This window comes from Musa acuminata, chromosome BXJ3-7 (assembly GCF_036884655.1).
Source record: "Musa acuminata AAA Group cultivar baxijiao chromosome BXJ3-7, Cavendish_Baxijiao_AAA, whole genome shotgun sequence".
NCBI lineage: Eukaryota > Viridiplantae > Streptophyta > Magnoliopsida > Zingiberales > Musaceae > Musa > Musa acuminata.
In genome coordinates, this window is record NC_088355.1 from 1,012,955 (window position 1) to 1,030,215 (window position 17,261).

Sequence of the window (17,261 nt, forward strand, 5' to 3'; positions counted from 1 at the left end):
GTTATATTTTATTATAATATTAACTATAATAATATATTTATTTTTAATATATTAAAAGAATATATGTCGTTTTGCTCGTTAATTATGACTTTTTGTTAGTTACTAACACAAAAGTCTTTATATCCAGCATAATCCAATAGAGAGTAATTACAAGGCAATAAGCATCGTTTTCTCATCCTGACAATTCCTGCACGCCGACCATGTCTTAACATCAATAAATTACCTGCAGAAAAATCATGTCTTGAGTCATCTAAACCCAATCACCATCCTTGGACCCATCCCGTTTCCAGATATCCTCGAGCCGGGACATGAATCAATGGCCGGTATCGTCCAGGCCCCGCAACGATTGGTGGAACCCGCGCTAATGGACGGCTCGACTGGAAGGAGATGGAGACGATCCGAATCCATTGGACCGGACCGTGCCGTGAACCCGGGCCGGCTCAAATCTTCGACGCTTTCCCCTAAATTGACTCCAATAAAACCGAGATCGAATCCATCTCGCCTACTTGCCTCTCGCTCGCTCTCCCCCCCCCCCTTCTGTGCCCTGCGTTCTCCGCTCCCTCTCCTCCCATTGCCGCTTCTCAATAGCCGCCCGATCTCCCCCCAATTCCCTTCGCCTCCGCCATGCACTTCTCCGATTGATATCGATTGATGACTCAACACAAGCGGCCCTTTTCCTGCAGCAGAAGCGGCGGCGGCGGCGGCGACGGTGGGACCACCACCACCAACAGCAACAGCAGCGGCGCATCCGGAGGATCCACCCTTCTCTCCCCCGATTCATCCTCCTCCATGAAGAAGGCGAAGCCCCTGCCGGCGGCCGCTTGCTCCTTGGAAAAGGAGAAGAACGGCCTCCACCACCACTTCGACACCGCGGCGGCGGCGGCCGTGGCTGCTCGACCTGGGAAGGAGGAAGACGCGATGCTCGTGGACCAGGAGGAGCTGAAACCTGGGGCGTCCGTCCCCGTCGCCATGACGGGGGTTGCTGCCAACCTGTCCAGGAAGAAGGCCACACCGCCGCAGCCGTCAGCCAAGAAGCAACTCGTCATCAAATTTGTTAAAGGTACCTCCGTTTTGCAATTTTCCTCTGTTAAATTGCTGTCTGGGTTGGGCACGATATGCAAATTTCTTGGTTGTAGCCCTCGTGGTCATATCATCGTGGTTAGTCTTTGGTTGATTCCTGAGTTTCCTTCAATGCTTTCATTTATTGCTAAAGACCAATTTGTCATGGAATCATGATACCGAAAGTCTTGGTGTCATCACTGATTTATCATTGTGTCGGCACTTAGAGGATTGCATGACTCATTTCCAATGTTTATCAAGAATCATACTGCCATCTTCATCATCCCTTTCCTTCTGTCTTTCTTTAGCAAATGAGAATATTATTCAATGAAATTGATTCACTGTACTCCACCCACGTCATGAAAAGTGGTCAAAACTTTTTCCACCTTAGGGTTGGATTATTAACAGTGTTACATCCTTCTCATCAAAGGAACAGTGGTTCCATTCTTCCAGATATAAGTCATTATATCAATAATAAAATTGATTAATTGATTGGACTTTTGCTTGATGCTGTTAGATTTATTTTCAATTAGTTGATTTTAGGAGAAATTTTTATGGCACAGGCTTATTGCCCTAATGTGTATTGTCAGATGTAAATGGTTTTCCCTGAACATGTAAATTTGGTTTAAATAAATCAAAGGAGTTGAAAATGGTTTGCTTAGTGTTTAGGTTATTCAGAGAACTTATTGTACTGGTCGAAGGAGGTCAACCATTATGGTTACTTCAAGTGCATAAGTTGATTTAATTAACTTGAATCAGATTACCCGTTCTCTATGATGATTCACAGTTAAATCTGGTGTGATATCTTAACACAAATGTTGCAGATCCTCATACTGGACTTTTCAGGACATGTCTCTCAAGTTTTGGGAGCAGGTTTATTTCGGCAATGTAGTTCCAAATAAAAGAAAATGCAAACCCAACCATTGTGAATCTCAAGATCTAGAGAATAAGTTTTTCCTTATTGTAGCTTGTCACTGTTTGTACACTATGATCAATGATGCTATTGCATGTGATTATCCTATTTTCATTACTATCCCAATTGATAATGCAATTGAAAGGAAAAATATATATTGATAAACTTTTTCTTTTGAATGGGCTTTTATGGGAAGTCCAACTGCTGTAACTTGCCATACTGATAGAGCACCATTTGGTGGTTCTAGTATACTCTGAAGAAGCTCAGTATGGAAGTATAATTTTGCTAAACTGCATAATGAAATTTGAAATTTAGGAAATGAATCCCGAGTCCTGACTGGTTCCCTATGGTTCAATATGATCTTTCTGCATTTTATTTATTTGATTTTTTTAATCTATTATTTTACTTTTTTATCTTTTTTTCCATGTTAGCAATAAGCATTGCATAGGCAACTGCCTGTTCCTGCACCATATATATTACATATTACATATGATAAACATTTCATTTTTTTTAATATCTATTATTTTATCCTTTTTCCATATCATCAATAATCATTCTTTAGGCCATCATTTTAAACATGTGTGGAAAAGAAACTGTTGGAGCAAGGCATGTTGCCTAAGTATTCCAATGCACAAGTGCTTGCTTCTGACCATTATTTTCTCTATCAGATTATAGATAACCATCATGTATGAATATTTTAGTTTTGGTGCATTAGACCAAACTCTATCTCTGCATAGTTAAAATATGATCAAGTGTGAAATTATGGTACTTATTGTTTTAAACTTTTTAGTGGCTGCTAACTCATCTAAATACCAAGCAAGTAGGAAGGGTCCCAACAATAGATATGGTCTATAATGACTCTACCTCACCCACATGATGCTTGTTGAAAGATTGGTGTGCTTGGCGCATTGTTCTAAGCATAAGACCATGGTGCAAGCCAAAGTTGAACGGTCTCTGCAGAAAGACGCATATGAGGTAAGACACTGGGTGCAGCTTAAAGGAATGGGGTGAGAGAAAAAGGAGCCAGGATTCAAACACTACTTGCTTCACTACCATGTAATTTTTGAACGCTACTAATTCATTTAAAGCTTAAGCTGGAGAAGGCCCACATATATATGATATGTAACATCATGTGTTTGCTTTTTTTTTTTCCTTAAAAAATTGCTTTTATCAGTTTTTTGGTACATTTGCACAGAAAGGGGGTATTTTTAAGAACACTTAGATCAAATCTTAATATGTGAAATATGGGCATGTAACCTACCTCAATAATCTGCTCCAAAGATAAGCACAAAAAGTATGATTCTTTTAGAGAAACTAGAGATAGTTGCTCGGTGGCTTTTGAGGTCATGTCATAATATATTTGTGAATTGGTTTGTGGATCCAATGTAAATGTCTATATGTGTAAACTATTGTTAGCCTTTATTTTATTGTGCAATTATCATTTTTTTATATGAAAGATTATTATGCATTACTTCAGTGCAAAATTAAGTTATTAAAGAAAAGATATCATGTCAAGAACATATGTAGAAAAGAACGACGCAGCGCACCTAAAATGTTGGAGTAAGGCATGCTGCCTAGGTATTTACATAATTGTGCTATATTTATTTATATATGTAGAAACATGGTATTGAATTTAGTCATAAGAGAAAGCATTTTTTTTCTCTTAAGACTGAAAGTCACGTAAAATGGCTGGTGAAGTTTAGACATTCGAAAATTTTCAAATGTACGTACATGGCTACATGTAACAAACATAGATATATATACACATATAATACATGTACCTAGTACTAATGTCCTGCAAGAAACATAAATTCCAGAATTTACATGTACTTCACTAGCAATTGATGTATTTACTAAGAAATCGGCTTTTGTCTTATCAATTGTCGATGCGATGAATCCTAGTATTGATGTCCTGCAAGAAACATAAATACCGGAGTTTATGTGTAGTTCACTGGCCATCACCTTTCATTTGTGACTGATATATATACTAAGAAATTGGCTTTTGTCTTATCAATTGTCCATGTGATGTTTCCTGTCAATTATATCAATGATGGTAACAGAGGAAGCAAACTTTACAAAGAAAGTTATAGATAAAAAGAATATCGAGGACTTATTCTTTTACATAAACTATCAACTTTCAAGTTTTATCTTGCTTTTCTAGCACAGGCTTAGAATTTTCTTCATAGAAAAAATTAAGAAAGTTAGTTCTTAAAATAAAGCAGTTACATGTTACTTGTTCTCCTGTTCCTTCCTTAGGTAAACCTTCAGTTCCTGCAAACTTTGAGGAGGATACATGGGCAACATTGAAGTCTGCTATTAATGCTATATTTTTGAAGCGACGAGATCCCTGTGACTCTGAAAAGCTCTATCAGGTGTTTTTTGCTAATCAATTTCTAAGCCTTGGTGCCTCCAGTTGTGATTAATTTGATGGATTATGAGAGTACTATTTTTTTGGCCTACAGGCTGTCGATGATCTTTGCCTGCACAAGATGGGAGGGAATCTTTACCAGCGTGTACAGAGAGAATGTGAAATACATATATCTAGGGCATTGTCATCATTAGTTGGCCAGAGCCCTGATTTGGTGGTATTTTTGTCATTGGTAGAGAAATGCTGGCAGGATTTTTGTGACCAGATGTTAACAATACGTGGTATAGCTTTGGTTCTTGATAGAACATATGTTAAGCAAACTCCAAATGTTCGCTCGCTGTGGGACATGGGATTGCAGCTTTTCCGAAAGCATCTTGCTTTATCTTCAGAAGTAGAGCACAAAGTTGTCACAGGACTTCTGAGACTAATTGAAAAGGAGAGGTGTGTTTTATGTTTTGTATTTTAAATCACTATGATAGATTCTTATCTTTAGAATATTCATTTGTTTACTTCGATGTGTTTGAAACCCACTATGATTCTTTTTTTATTTGATTCATTTACATCTTTGTGTCTGGTTTCTCGTGTTCTGATTTCTTGAGTTTACCTGTTAGCTTTTACCATGTGTAGCATCAACAATTTATCATCCTTAAGACTGAGAACCAGCAACTGAGAATATCGGGTTAAAGCTATAAATGGAAAATGGCTCTTGTTGATTTCTATGTTGGTATCTTTCTGTTGCATTTGGACTCGAGTGTTTGAACAGAGGTTGTTTAATGCCTTAAATCATCTGTGATACATTTAACTGTTTTCGGAATAACATTTGAAAAATATTAACTAAGTTTGAAAATACTAGCTTCAGTAGTAGAGTAAACATGGTATATGGCATAAAATGCCTGATTTTTTCATGCGTTAGTTCCGAGATTCTCAGGAGATGACTTAAGCTTTAAGAAAAGACATTGTCCTGGAACATAGAAATGATAGCTGAGGCCTGCACATGTAAGATTTTTGACATAACCTTACCATCTGGAGTTTACACCAGAAGGATATAAATCAATCTTAATACATTTGTGTCTTGATTTTGGTTGAAATAGGAGATAAGCAACCATTGAATGAATTTTCATTATTTTGATGTATGCAGAAGAACAATAGCATATGAGATAACAGAAAGAGGATTTAGAGGTAGGGCCATTGAAGAAAGGAGATTCACATTCAATCTCTGATCACCCTCTGTTTAAAACAAGGTTCAAAAACTCAGGTATCCGGCTTGGACCATATTAATAAGATCATATCGAAGCAAATTGTCAAATTGGAATTGGCTAAAATGGTCTAGGATCCATATTATCTATCTGGATCGGTGGAATTCCGTCCGGACTGACAGTATCTCTCTATTTGGACTTAATGCATTTGAGTCACCTCGCATCAGCTGGAATCTGTCTGGGATCTTCAATTGGATTTGGATGAGATGAAATTACCCTTGGATTGGCCATAATTGGTTGCAAACTGGGTCGCTGAGATTTCAGAGATCAGTTAGTTCATGTCCCTTTAAAGCGATTAGCCAATTCGTCTCTTGAACTCATGATCCAATGATTGACATATAGCAATGAAGACCCTGCAAGTTCATTCAAATTATACTGTGGAAGTGGTATATAGAGATTAGAGAATAAATCGGGCATTGAAGGTACATTGGTTAACGTATAATTATGAAGCCTATGAGAAGTTGAGGAGTAGTTTAAATTAGAAAATTGTTGCCCTACATAATCCTACAGACGTGTACATATACCCTAATCAAATCCTAATAACTTAGAACTTCCTAGCCCCATTTGAAATAAAAATAAGTTCACCCATATGGTTTCCAGATGAATATGACTCCAAAACCACACTAAGAAGAATGATGAAGACTAACTGATAATACTTTAGTAATTTAGACTACGACCTATACTGATCGAAATTGAGAACAAACTAAATTTGCTAGCTATATTTTTTTCTCCTATTTCCAATTTAAATGAGTTCCTTGTTATTCTTTTTAGTGTTTTGTTCATAGAGTGGTCACATTTTGATTACTCGTTATTTGTGATGTAGAATGAGGAATTAAGTACCTCTTTAAAATCCCTGCTTTTTTTCCTTCTTTTATGAGAGATGAAAAAGGTGATTATTGGAAAAACTTTTGTAGACATTTGTTCCCTTGTACATAATCTTGAATTCTTTTTAATTTGTACCTTTCCTTTCATACTAGCCATAGCTTGCATCATAGCACATTCAAAACCCTACCAGAGCTGCTGCTACAGTTACTATTCTTTTTCTTTCGGTTTTCAATTTTGTCAGTATTCAGCATGCTAAATTTAAATCTTTGGTTGTTAGATTAATTTGCACCCTTTCTAGTTAGTTTTCTACCCTCAGATTTATAATTCATCACAATCTAAGTGCAGGCAGAGATTCCATTTACCACACATTTTAATTATAGAACTCTTAAATCTTGTGTCATATTTTCTGATAGATTTCAATACTCTTTTGTCCTATAAATATACAGTAGTTAATGATGCACAACTGGTGGCTCATATTTAGCTAACTAGTTATTTGCACAAAATTGAAAATTGCTTCTTTTATCATTGTTAAAGGCAGTTGTTTGGACATTGGGAAGTGCTGGTAGACATGACAATTGATGTAGATGAATGTGTTTTCCTGAACAAAGGTATCATGCCAATGTCCATTACAAGGGCATTAAGCATAAGAATACGTCGTCTTAGTTGTCCGTTTATGTTGTCTAACATGAGATATAGTTATCCCTTTATGTTTTTCTGGCATTGTCTCGATGCTATATTGTTTTTTTAAAAGTAAATCACATAAGTTAGACTAGGATATTGTATCTTGTAGACTAGAGTATCATATTAATTTCTTGTTAGCTGTCTTTTTCTATTTCAAATTGTGAACTTTTACACAATAGCACGAATGCAGATATCATGCATGTAACATGACTATATAATACTTCTTTCTTGAAACAAAAAATATTTTTTTTTTGTGCTTGCTATTGTGGTGTGTGCTGGCCAGCATATGCCAAAACAATTGCATAGGGTGTGTCGGTGTGCTCTGATATGCTGCAAACCTTGTGCTAGTATCATCCTTGCATGGATTGAAACACAAAACAATGAATTTACTATGTGGAAGCCCCAGGTATATCAAATAAAGCATAATTCATGATGATAGTGTACCATCCTACTTAAATATGTGGATCTTTATGGAATTTTTTTAATTGAACTGTTTATTTGCTGACCAGACAAGGTGAAGCTATTGATAAGACTGTCCTAAGCCATCTTTTAAAGATGTTTACTGCACTTGGAATTTACATGGAGAGCTTTGAGAAACTCTTTCTTGAATGCACTTCTGAGTTTTATGCTGCTGAAGGTGTTAAATATATGCAGCAGTCAGATGTTCCAGATTATTTGAAACATGTGGAGGTGAGATCCTTTTCCCCTGCATTCCACTACGATTTGTTCTATTTTGTTTGTGTTTCTGATTTCTTTCTATATTTTCATATTTTCTTTGGTTTAAACTTGCAGTCAAGGTTACACGAGGAGAATGAAAGATGCTTTCTATATTTGGATGTGAATACAAGGAAGCCACTTGTAGCAACTGCAGAAAAGCAACTTCTTGAGCGCCATACATCTGCAATTCTTGACAAGGTGACTTTGTTCATACATCCTGCTTAATTATGTTGCAACATCTAGTTTACTAATCTCATAATCACTAATCAGTACTTAGTGTACTGTTCTGATCTCATTGACCAGGGATTCACAATGCTCATGGAAGCCAATCGTGTTGATGACCTTCAAAGAATGTATACCCTTTTTCAAAGGGTTAATGCTCTCGAGCTAATAAGGCAAGCTCTTAGCTCATATATTCGTGGTACTGGGCAAGTAATTATCATGGATGAAGAGAAAGACAAAGATCTGGTTTCATTTCTCCTAGAGTTTAAAGCATCTCTTGACAAGATATTGGAAGAAAGTTTCTTCAAAAATGAAGCTTTTTCAAATACCATAAAGGATTCGTTTGAGCATCTCATTAATCTTCGTCAGGTAATGCTATAATTTCTAGGTTGATTGCAGCATTTAGGTGCTTTATCTTTATAGGCATGAAAATTTATTACTGAAACTATTGTATTTGCATATTCTCGAATCCCCAAATACCTTGGTCAATCTTGAAGACCATCAGTATTGGTGCATAAGTAAAATATATTAATTTGTCTTTTGTTTTATTGGTTGATCACTTCCATTATTGTGGAAGAAGATACTGTTAAAGACAAGGGTTTTAGTTTCAGATACCGGATCAGTCCGGGTCTCAGCCCAGACTGGTAAGGGTTCTGGATGCGCAAGTTTCTTTTTCTTTTGGTGTCCTTGGTCTACTGGACTCTTTTTTACCATTTCAAATTTGGGATTTTGAAAGTATCAAGAAAAGGTGATTGTATAGCACAATTCAAAAGACAAACACCAAGTTTTCCAAGATAAGGTGATTGTATAGAATGCATTTTGTGTGGATTACAAGTCCAAGGTAAGTAAACTTTGGTCAAACTTTTTTAGTACCTGTTTTTGTGAGTTTTTTGGAGTCCTATTGGTGCTTATAAGTCCTCATTTAAGTACTTTTTTTCTAATTTAAATAGTTTTTGGTTGGGAGTTTATTTAGTTAAATTTCAATGAGTTTCAGATGCTTTTTTTGGTGGACTTGTGCTATTATGAGTTCCCTGAAAAAGAAAATTGTATTCCATGAACTTTTCTTATTTTAAACCTTTTGACTTGACAAGATTTTGAAATTTGAGTATTTCTTGGGTTGGGATTTATTTAGTAAAATTTCAATGAGTTTTGGATGCTTTTTTTTGGTGGACTTGTGCTAGTGCGACTTCCCTGAAAAGGAAAATTGTATTCCATGAAATTTTCTTATTTTAAATCTTTTGGCTTGATAAGATTCCGAAATTTAAGTATTTCTTGGGTTGGGAGTTTATTTAGTAAAATTTCAATGAGTTTCAGACGCTTTTTTAGGTGGACTTATGCTATTACAAGTTCCCAGAAAAAAGAAAACTTTCTTCCATGAACTGTTCTTATTTTAAACCTTTTTTCTTCATAAGATTTCGATCTGGGGGATATGTTGTTGGAGAGAAACAGACTGCTTGATTTTTTAATATAGAATTTTCCTTTCCATTGTCAAAAAACAGAATAGACCAGCCGAATTGATTGCCAAGTTTGTGGACGAGAAGCTTCGTGCTGGCAACAAGGGTACATCTGAAGAAGAGTTGGAGAGCATGCTTGACAAAGTTTTGGTATTATTCAGATTTATACAAGTAAGCTATGCATATCTACCAGTAAATGCTCTTCTTCTTTGGTTCTCTGCTTAAGGATACATGTTAGAGAATATTTATAGAAGTTCTATTATAAGCATTCTTCTCTTTTATATTGATTCAGGGGAAAGATGTTTTTGAGGCATTTTACAAGAAAGATCTTGCAAAGAGGCTGTTGTTGGGGAAGAGTGCATCAATAGATGCTGAGAAGTCAATGATCACAAAGGTAATAATAAATATTGCCAAAGCTTGCTGCTATATTTCATCTAAAATTTTACATCTAAAATTTTTCTTGCCTTTTCAGCTGAAAACCGAGTGTGGTAGTCAATTTACAAATAAACTCGAAGGGATGTTTAAGGTATGTAATCACATATATATAATTGTTTAGTGATTCCAATTTTTTTTGAAGATACAAACCCTAAATTCTGTTATTCTTGGAAGAAAATTGGTACATAGCATATTTTTCATTTGTACATGGTTATTGCAATTAAATTTAATAAATTTTCCTGTTAAAGAAGTGCAAGTACTTGATGACAGATTAGTTTTTTAAGCATTTGAGTTTCTTGATTTAGTATGACAAATTATCCATCACTTTCTTCTTTGGTTTCAAGTAATTGTTTCATGCTGATTTTGCTCAGGATATCGAGTTATCCAAAGAAATTAATGACTCTTTTAAACAATCGTCCCAAGCCAGGACAAAACTTCCAACTGGTATCGAAATGAGTGTTCATGTCCTGACAACCGGGTGGGTGTTGCCTGTTTCTTTTGTCTCAGTTTAATCATTTAGGTTTTGAGTCTGTGCTTTGGGTTAGACTAGATTGTGCCTTTTAACATTAACTTCCCCTCTCCTGGTGCGTATAGGTATTGGCCAACATATCCACCTATGGATGTCCGGCTTCCGCATGAGCTGAATGTTTATCAGGTTTGATCATGACAATTAGTACAATAAAATTATGTTTACCTGCATCCTGTTGCTTGTAATATTGTTCTTTTTGTTTAAATCATAATAGGATATATTTAAAGAGTTCTATTTGAGTAAGTACCATGGGAGGCGTTTGATGTGGCAAAGTTCATTAGGTCACTGTGTTCTAAAAGCAGAATTTCCGAGAGGTAAAAAAGAATTATCAGTATCGTTATTCCAGGTGGGTCTCTCACTGATTTATCGATAAATTCCAGTGCTGATCGAAGTTAACCTGCACCTGAATTTCTTTTGGGGTTTTTCATGTCTTCAGGCTGTTGTTTTAATGCTTTTCAATGACACTCAAAGGCTTAGTTTGCAAGATATTAAGGACTCTACTGGCATTGATGATAGAGAGCTGAGGAGGACTTTACAGTCACTTGCATGCGGCAAAGTTCGAGTTTTACAGAAGGTAAATCCTTGTGGCAAATGTTCCTTCTTATTGGTACATCTATTTATTTTTAAATGCTCTTTGCTCTGCAGACCCCAAAAGGAAGAGAGATAGAAGATGAGGATTCTTTTGTATTCAATGAAGAATTCACAGCTCCTCTGTATCGTATAAAGGTAAACTTTGCCTTTGGGAAATCAAAATAAATTTTGGTTACCAGCAGTAGAGCTGAGATGTGCTTTTTACAGGTCAATGCAATCCAGATGAAGGAGACAGTGGAGGAGAACACAAGCACCACTGAAAGAGTATTCCAGGATCGTCAGTATCAGGTCTGTTCTATATGCAGATTGCCAACCATCTCACTGTTCTTAACCAAACAAATGAGTGAAGATTTTAGCTCCTGAATCAAATGAATAATTCTTATGTAATAGCTGGTAGTATTTGCAATTGGTTTCATACAAGATCTAAAGTTGGCCTTATGATTAAAAAATGCATAGTAATGGAGGAAAAAAAATTATAAGGGCACTTTACTTTAGCAATTTGCATTCATGCTTGAAAGATTATCAGATTTGGAGTATGGGAGTAGTGAAATTGAAGATGAATGCCTTGAAACAATACTGGGGTCGAAAGAGATGAATATTGAAGGGGTAAAATAGTGTTGCCAGGAGTACATGTTTAGGAGAATGCCCCTTTTCCAACTGTATCTGGCAGTGGTAGCTACAATAGTGTTACCCACCACTTGTTCTATTTGCATAGATGTGTTATTTTACAAGCTATATCCAAGTTAATGCTCCTTTGAGCATTAACTGAATCTTCAATTAAACCACCAGTGAACTAATATGGATCAAGTAGATGAGGTTCACATGTTAAAATGTTAGTCCGTTCACTGACTGAACCTAGATTGCTGGCCAAGCTGGCCTACAAGTGTTGTTGACAAAGTGAAACAATGCCATGTTCAGAATATATGGGGACTCAACAAATTTGTCCTGACCATTGGTGGAGTCTATAAGACCATGACTGATCCTCAATGTGTCAAGATTTTGGATATTGTAATGTTACTTGGTTTCATGTCTGAAATTTGGTTGGCAAGATAGCTGGCAAGCAAACATTCACATGGTAAAGGATATTAATCTAAAATTGCACGGTCAATGAGGGTAGAGTTGCAATTGGAGGAAGTTAGGGAATAGAGATTAGAGTCGGTGGGAGGTTATAGTCATGTTTACAGGTTGCGAGATCACATGGCAGATGGAATTTGGGCACCAATCTAGTGAAAAATCTTTTGTTATCATCAACTTGGATGATGTTTGTGATAATCCATATCTTTTTAAGTTGCCGATAATTTTGCCAGTCAGCATTTCTTTGTTTGATCTATCACCTGAATGCCTATACTTTCTTAGTTATCTATAGTAGGTGGTAGGTCCCAAGAGACCTAGATCAAGAAGGTCTTCCAAGTAGCAATATTCCTTGATGGCCTCCCGTTTTCATCGCAGGTTGATGCGGCTATTGTGCGTATTATGAAGACGAGGAAAGTGCTAAGCCACACACTTTTGATAACTGAACTATTTCAGCAGGTGACTGACAGACCATCCTGCATTCATGTATCTTTGCCTGTTAAATTATCTAATTCTTCTGCATGTCGTCTCTTGTAGCTTAAATTTCCAATAAAACCTGTGGACCTGAAGAAAAGGATAGAGAGCCTGATCGACAGGGAGTACTTGGACAGGGACAAGAACAATCCCCAGATTTACAACTATCTGGCATGATCCATCATTTGGCCGGTTGTGTCTACGGTTAGGGAACTTTTCCTTTAGAAACATGTTCGGGAGAGGCTTCTTTTACCATATCCCAAATACCAACTTTGTACAGAAAACCGTCATATTTTCTTTTCTTTTCTTTTCATTTTTTTCGATCAGCTGTGATAACTTACTAGAAATTATCATGTTCCATTTCTTCTTTGGGATTAATCACTCCAGAATAATGAGGTGATCCATTTACAGTTTTGCAGCCTATATTTGGGGAGAATATACAGTTGTATATTGCAGATGGAATCCTTAGTATCAACAGGATCAGTCAAACGTGTCTTTTTTTCCTGGGCTTCTATCTGATGCATGAATATATCCTTTGTGATTTAGGTTATCGGAGTCAAAAGTCCAAAATAATCTCTTTGTTTGCGGAAGTGAGACTGCCAAAATGAACCCTTGGGAACAATTTATTTTTTGAAGGTATCATGTTATCATGATCATGCACATGAGGCTCATTATAATTGATTTCTTCTACTCCCGATTGCGATTGCCGAAGAGGATCAGCAATTTCTTCTCTTCTTTCCTGAAGAGAAATGATCGATGCCACGGCACTTTGAGGTCGCAGAAGAAGGAGCTCAGCGTGCAACCGCGGCAACGAAGTCGACCGCTACCTGCATCGCATGATCAGTACTCGAATCTTCCGAAAGGCTGTCGATGGAGATGCTGAATTGCTCGTCGACTTTGCAGCCTTTCGTTTTCTTCGACCTCAAAGCGAAAGGAGAATGATTCACGGTATCGGCATATGTGATCAATCCATCCATCTTCCACAAGGCTAGCTGTTGATGAAGATGGCGAATTGCTTGTCCATGTGGTGGTCGGCAAGAGCAAGAGCAAGAGCAGCAGCCATGGCCTCGAGCTACGTTTCAGGCCGCCATTAATCTCCATCTGTTGGCAGTCGATGACTCCCAAGTCCTCGAGAACTGTAAGTATCACCCTCTCGTTGGTGACTTGAAGGGAAGCCGACATATCACATGTAACCTCGAGACATATAGCGTTTGTTCGTTGGATAAAATCTTGAATATATGAAAGTGATAAATAAATACCATAATTTTTTTTTTATGAATCAAATAAAATATAATTTAACATTAAATATATCATAAATAATTTAACCATACATATCAATCAGATTAATGATAAAATACTAAATAAATCACAAGACAAAATTTACATGAAAGAAAGAAAGAAAAAAAAAACACTATGAATAAACTAAATCAAACACTCTTCTTCTTCTTTAAAACCTCCACCCTCATTCCCATATTTCCACAACAAAGTTTAGTTTCCAAATGCTGAAACTTTTCTTCTAACATTTCATTCCCAGCAATTGCCTTTGCTCCATCAAGAGTTGCTTGGCAGACATCACTTTCTTTTCTTTCTTCTTGCAGCCAACACAAAACTAAGTTGGCCAAAAGAAGACAGGACAGGCTTAAGTACTCCAAACAGCTTGGAACTCATTGACATTTACTTCATGGAAGCATATCAAAACATCTCCAGATCATGAACCTGCCAACTCATTAAGTAGAATAAACCGGCCGATCGATCGAATCGCGTGCCGAATGAGGTGCACACAAGAGACATTTATCCCGCTTACATCATCATAATATATTTTTTGTTAAACTAGATCCAAGTCTGAATTCAGAACATGTTCTTGATAGAAGTGGAAACATATTAATTTGGCACTTGCCAAGTGGTTCCTTCGAGTCCAATTTGATTCCTCTACCAGTTGTTTCAGCTTTCATCCTTTGACTAGATGATGATGTAGTACCAAACTAGTGGCGTTGGAGTGATCCATCGGCCATTACTTATTCCCCAAAGTCCTCCTCTTTGGCCAACAAAGATTAGTCGGTAGGTGGACAAAGCCTCAAAGAAAGAGCCAGTTGTTCTTGGTGAGGGATACCAAGACTAGTTTTAGCTGATCTTGGCATGAAGACAGGCTCAGATTTCATTGTGAATGCTTCCCAAAGAACAAACATGGTGTAATAATATCCCTCCACCATTGTTGGGAACTTCTCACTGTTATATAGTAAGCAGCTTTTGTACATCAATTGGATGAGCAGCACAAGCATGCATAGGAAACATTTAGTTATTAGTTAGTGCAAAAAACTTAAATCTTTATATCTTGTATCACAATAATCTCTATGTATCCGCTTCTAAACATGATTAGCATTTATTTATTTGAGTTATATATAATATAAAATATTAAGAGTAGCCATAAATTAATTTTTAACATCATAATGAGTTCTTAATGAATATAAATATAAATTAATTTCAACTGGTAGTAAATGACAAAGATATGCCCAAGTTTTTATGCTGTAAAGAACTGTGCCATCTGCACTCAACTGCATAGCCCTTCATATAAGATTTATATGACCAGATTGGCTTCCGGCCTCACATTTATTGATCATTCAAGGAGAAATCTACCTCACTCCATTGCTCAACAAGCCAACAACAGCAAGAGCAAAAATATCCATTGGAAGAGTGCAAGTTGAATGTCCCCCTGAATCAGATAGGGATCAAAAGTCACACACACCCTTTTTGTTTGCTCTCATTCCAAAAGATGGAAGTGATCCATCCAATGGCCCCACCTTCCACTTTTTCTTCAATCATCCTAAGGGAGATATTAATGAGAACTTCAAGAGAATCCATAATGTACTTACTATATAGTAGTAGGTTGTAGCTTTTAAATGTCATCTTACAAATTTCTAATTATAAATAATTAATTTGGTTGCTGTATATGCATCCAGACTCATTTATTTTATACATTTTACTGCCATAATTTTAGTGTACTTGACTAACCTATCTTGCATTTAGTGATCAAAATCTAATCCTACAAATTTAACACCTAAAATCTTAGTTCAACACTTATACATCAAACTCACAAATCAAAATCTCATCTCATAAATTAAAAAAGTGCTAGTTAGCTCATCAATTAATTTGGCTTATAGAAGAATTCAAGTTTGATTTAAGACATATAACCAAAAAACTATTTATGTTGACTGAGTCAGATGTGGTCTTTTGACAAATTTGGTGTATGGAAATGGATACTCATATAACATCCTAAATAACAATCCATTCAAATAAATTTTCATTGGACACTCATATTTAGATTGACTGATTTATCCTAGAAAAATCAATGAGGTGATGTCAGTGTGAGTGAACACATTCCCATCACATCACCATAAAATTTTTCTGAGTTGTTTCAGTCAGTACAGATAATAATACTGTCTTTTTGGTTCTCCTATTGAAGGAAAAGAAAGAAAAAAAAGGCTCCACCCTCATTTCAACTTCACAGCCAACCACCTGTTCTTATCAATCCCTACCATCAATGCAATCAATGAGATCATCAAAAGTCAACCACACAATATCAGATTTTGTCTTGTTACTAAATCTTCTGCCTGAAGAAATCCTATTCTTAATAAAATATTTATGGATGTAAATTAATTTAATTTGAAGTAGGACAAGTTGTACGTATGCCAATGGCTTGATCCAACCTAACTCTATAATTAGAACTTAGGTTTCACCTTAGAATTAGATTGAGATAGACTAGGTTAGATTGGTCCATCCGATTAGCATTTTAGCAAATTAGATGTGAATTTAGATCTAATTTATTAAATTCAACAAATTAGATTTGGATTAGGTCACATTTGTCCTCTCTTTTTCACATATGGGAGACTTCCGTATCATACGTCTTTTCTTTCGTTATCGACTCTTATCATTACATCGTCATATTTTACTTAACTCTCAAATCTTTTAATTTTTAAGTAATATTTACTTAAATGGACTTAGATAATCAATACATATATTATTTTTAAATATACTAATAATATTCTTAGTTACTATATAATTAATTTGATGTACGAAAACATTATAAGCCTAATTAGAAATATCGTAATAAATCTAATTTTGATCGATCTAATTGGTTGAGTAAAAAATGTATTTTTTTATCAGAGTAGATTTTAGGTCCATAGTAAAGATCCAAAATGTGAGGCTTTTTTTAAAAAAAATTATCTAATTATATATATATATTTTTCCTGAGAGTTTTTCTAAAAATCATTACTGAAATATGCGCAAATAAAAATATCCATTATTATTCTAAACATGGCACAAACGAGACAGAAGGAAAGAAAACGTGGGGCGGCTGAGTCACAGGTCTCATCCCGCCACAGAATTCCAAGCACTGCGTCGTCACCCATACATATCATCAAACCGAGGACCACATCATCATCATCATCATCATCATCTCCTTCAACCCCGTAATTAAAGCCCACGTCGCCACCTATCAACCGTCCATGGGTGGACTCTGTTGGACCGCCTTCATTATTTTAATTGTACTCAAAATCCAACTCATACTCCACTCACTATCTACCCACCCCCAAACCCACCTTTGAAATGGTTGCTTCTATTTGCGGGTCCCACTAGACACAAGTAGCTGGGCAACGTGTGGCGTAGGTTC

At 36.2% G+C, this 17,261-nt stretch overlaps 1 protein-coding gene across 1 annotated transcript; it reads left to right on the forward strand.

The window, feature by feature from the left end:
* The first annotated feature begins 493 nt into the window (after positions 1-493).
* LOC103990942 (cullin-4) lies at positions 494-13,050 on the forward strand. Its single transcript, XM_009410250.3, has 17 exons — positions 494-1,060; positions 4,229-4,344; positions 4,435-4,781; positions 7,612-7,792; positions 7,895-8,017; positions 8,123-8,410; positions 9,541-9,666; positions 9,788-9,889; positions 9,968-10,021; positions 10,302-10,408; positions 10,525-10,585; positions 10,674-10,805; positions 10,896-11,033; positions 11,105-11,185; positions 11,258-11,338; positions 12,500-12,580; positions 12,659-13,050. The coding sequence occupies exons 1-17, from the start codon at positions 652-654 to the stop codon at positions 12,770-12,772; spliced, it is 2,541 nt and encodes an 846-aa protein (XP_009408525.2). The 5' UTR covers positions 494-651; the 3' UTR covers positions 12,773-13,050.
* The last annotated feature ends 4,211 nt before the right edge of the window (positions 13,051-17,261 follow it).

Bases quoted from the DNA above. Each gene is read 5' to 3' on its own strand.
- LOC103990942 (XM_009410250.3), top strand. From the start codon at position 652: ATGACTCAACACAAGCGGCCCTTTTCCTGCAGCAGAAGCGGCGGCGGC. The intron at 1,061-4,228 runs GTACCTCCGTTT...TTCCTTCCTTAG, and splicing joins CGTCATCAAATTTGTTAAAG to GTAAACCTTCAGTTCCTGCA. The intron at 4,345-4,434 runs GTGTTTTTTGCT...TTTGGCCTACAG, and splicing joins ACTCTGAAAAGCTCTATCAG to GCTGTCGATGATCTTTGCCT.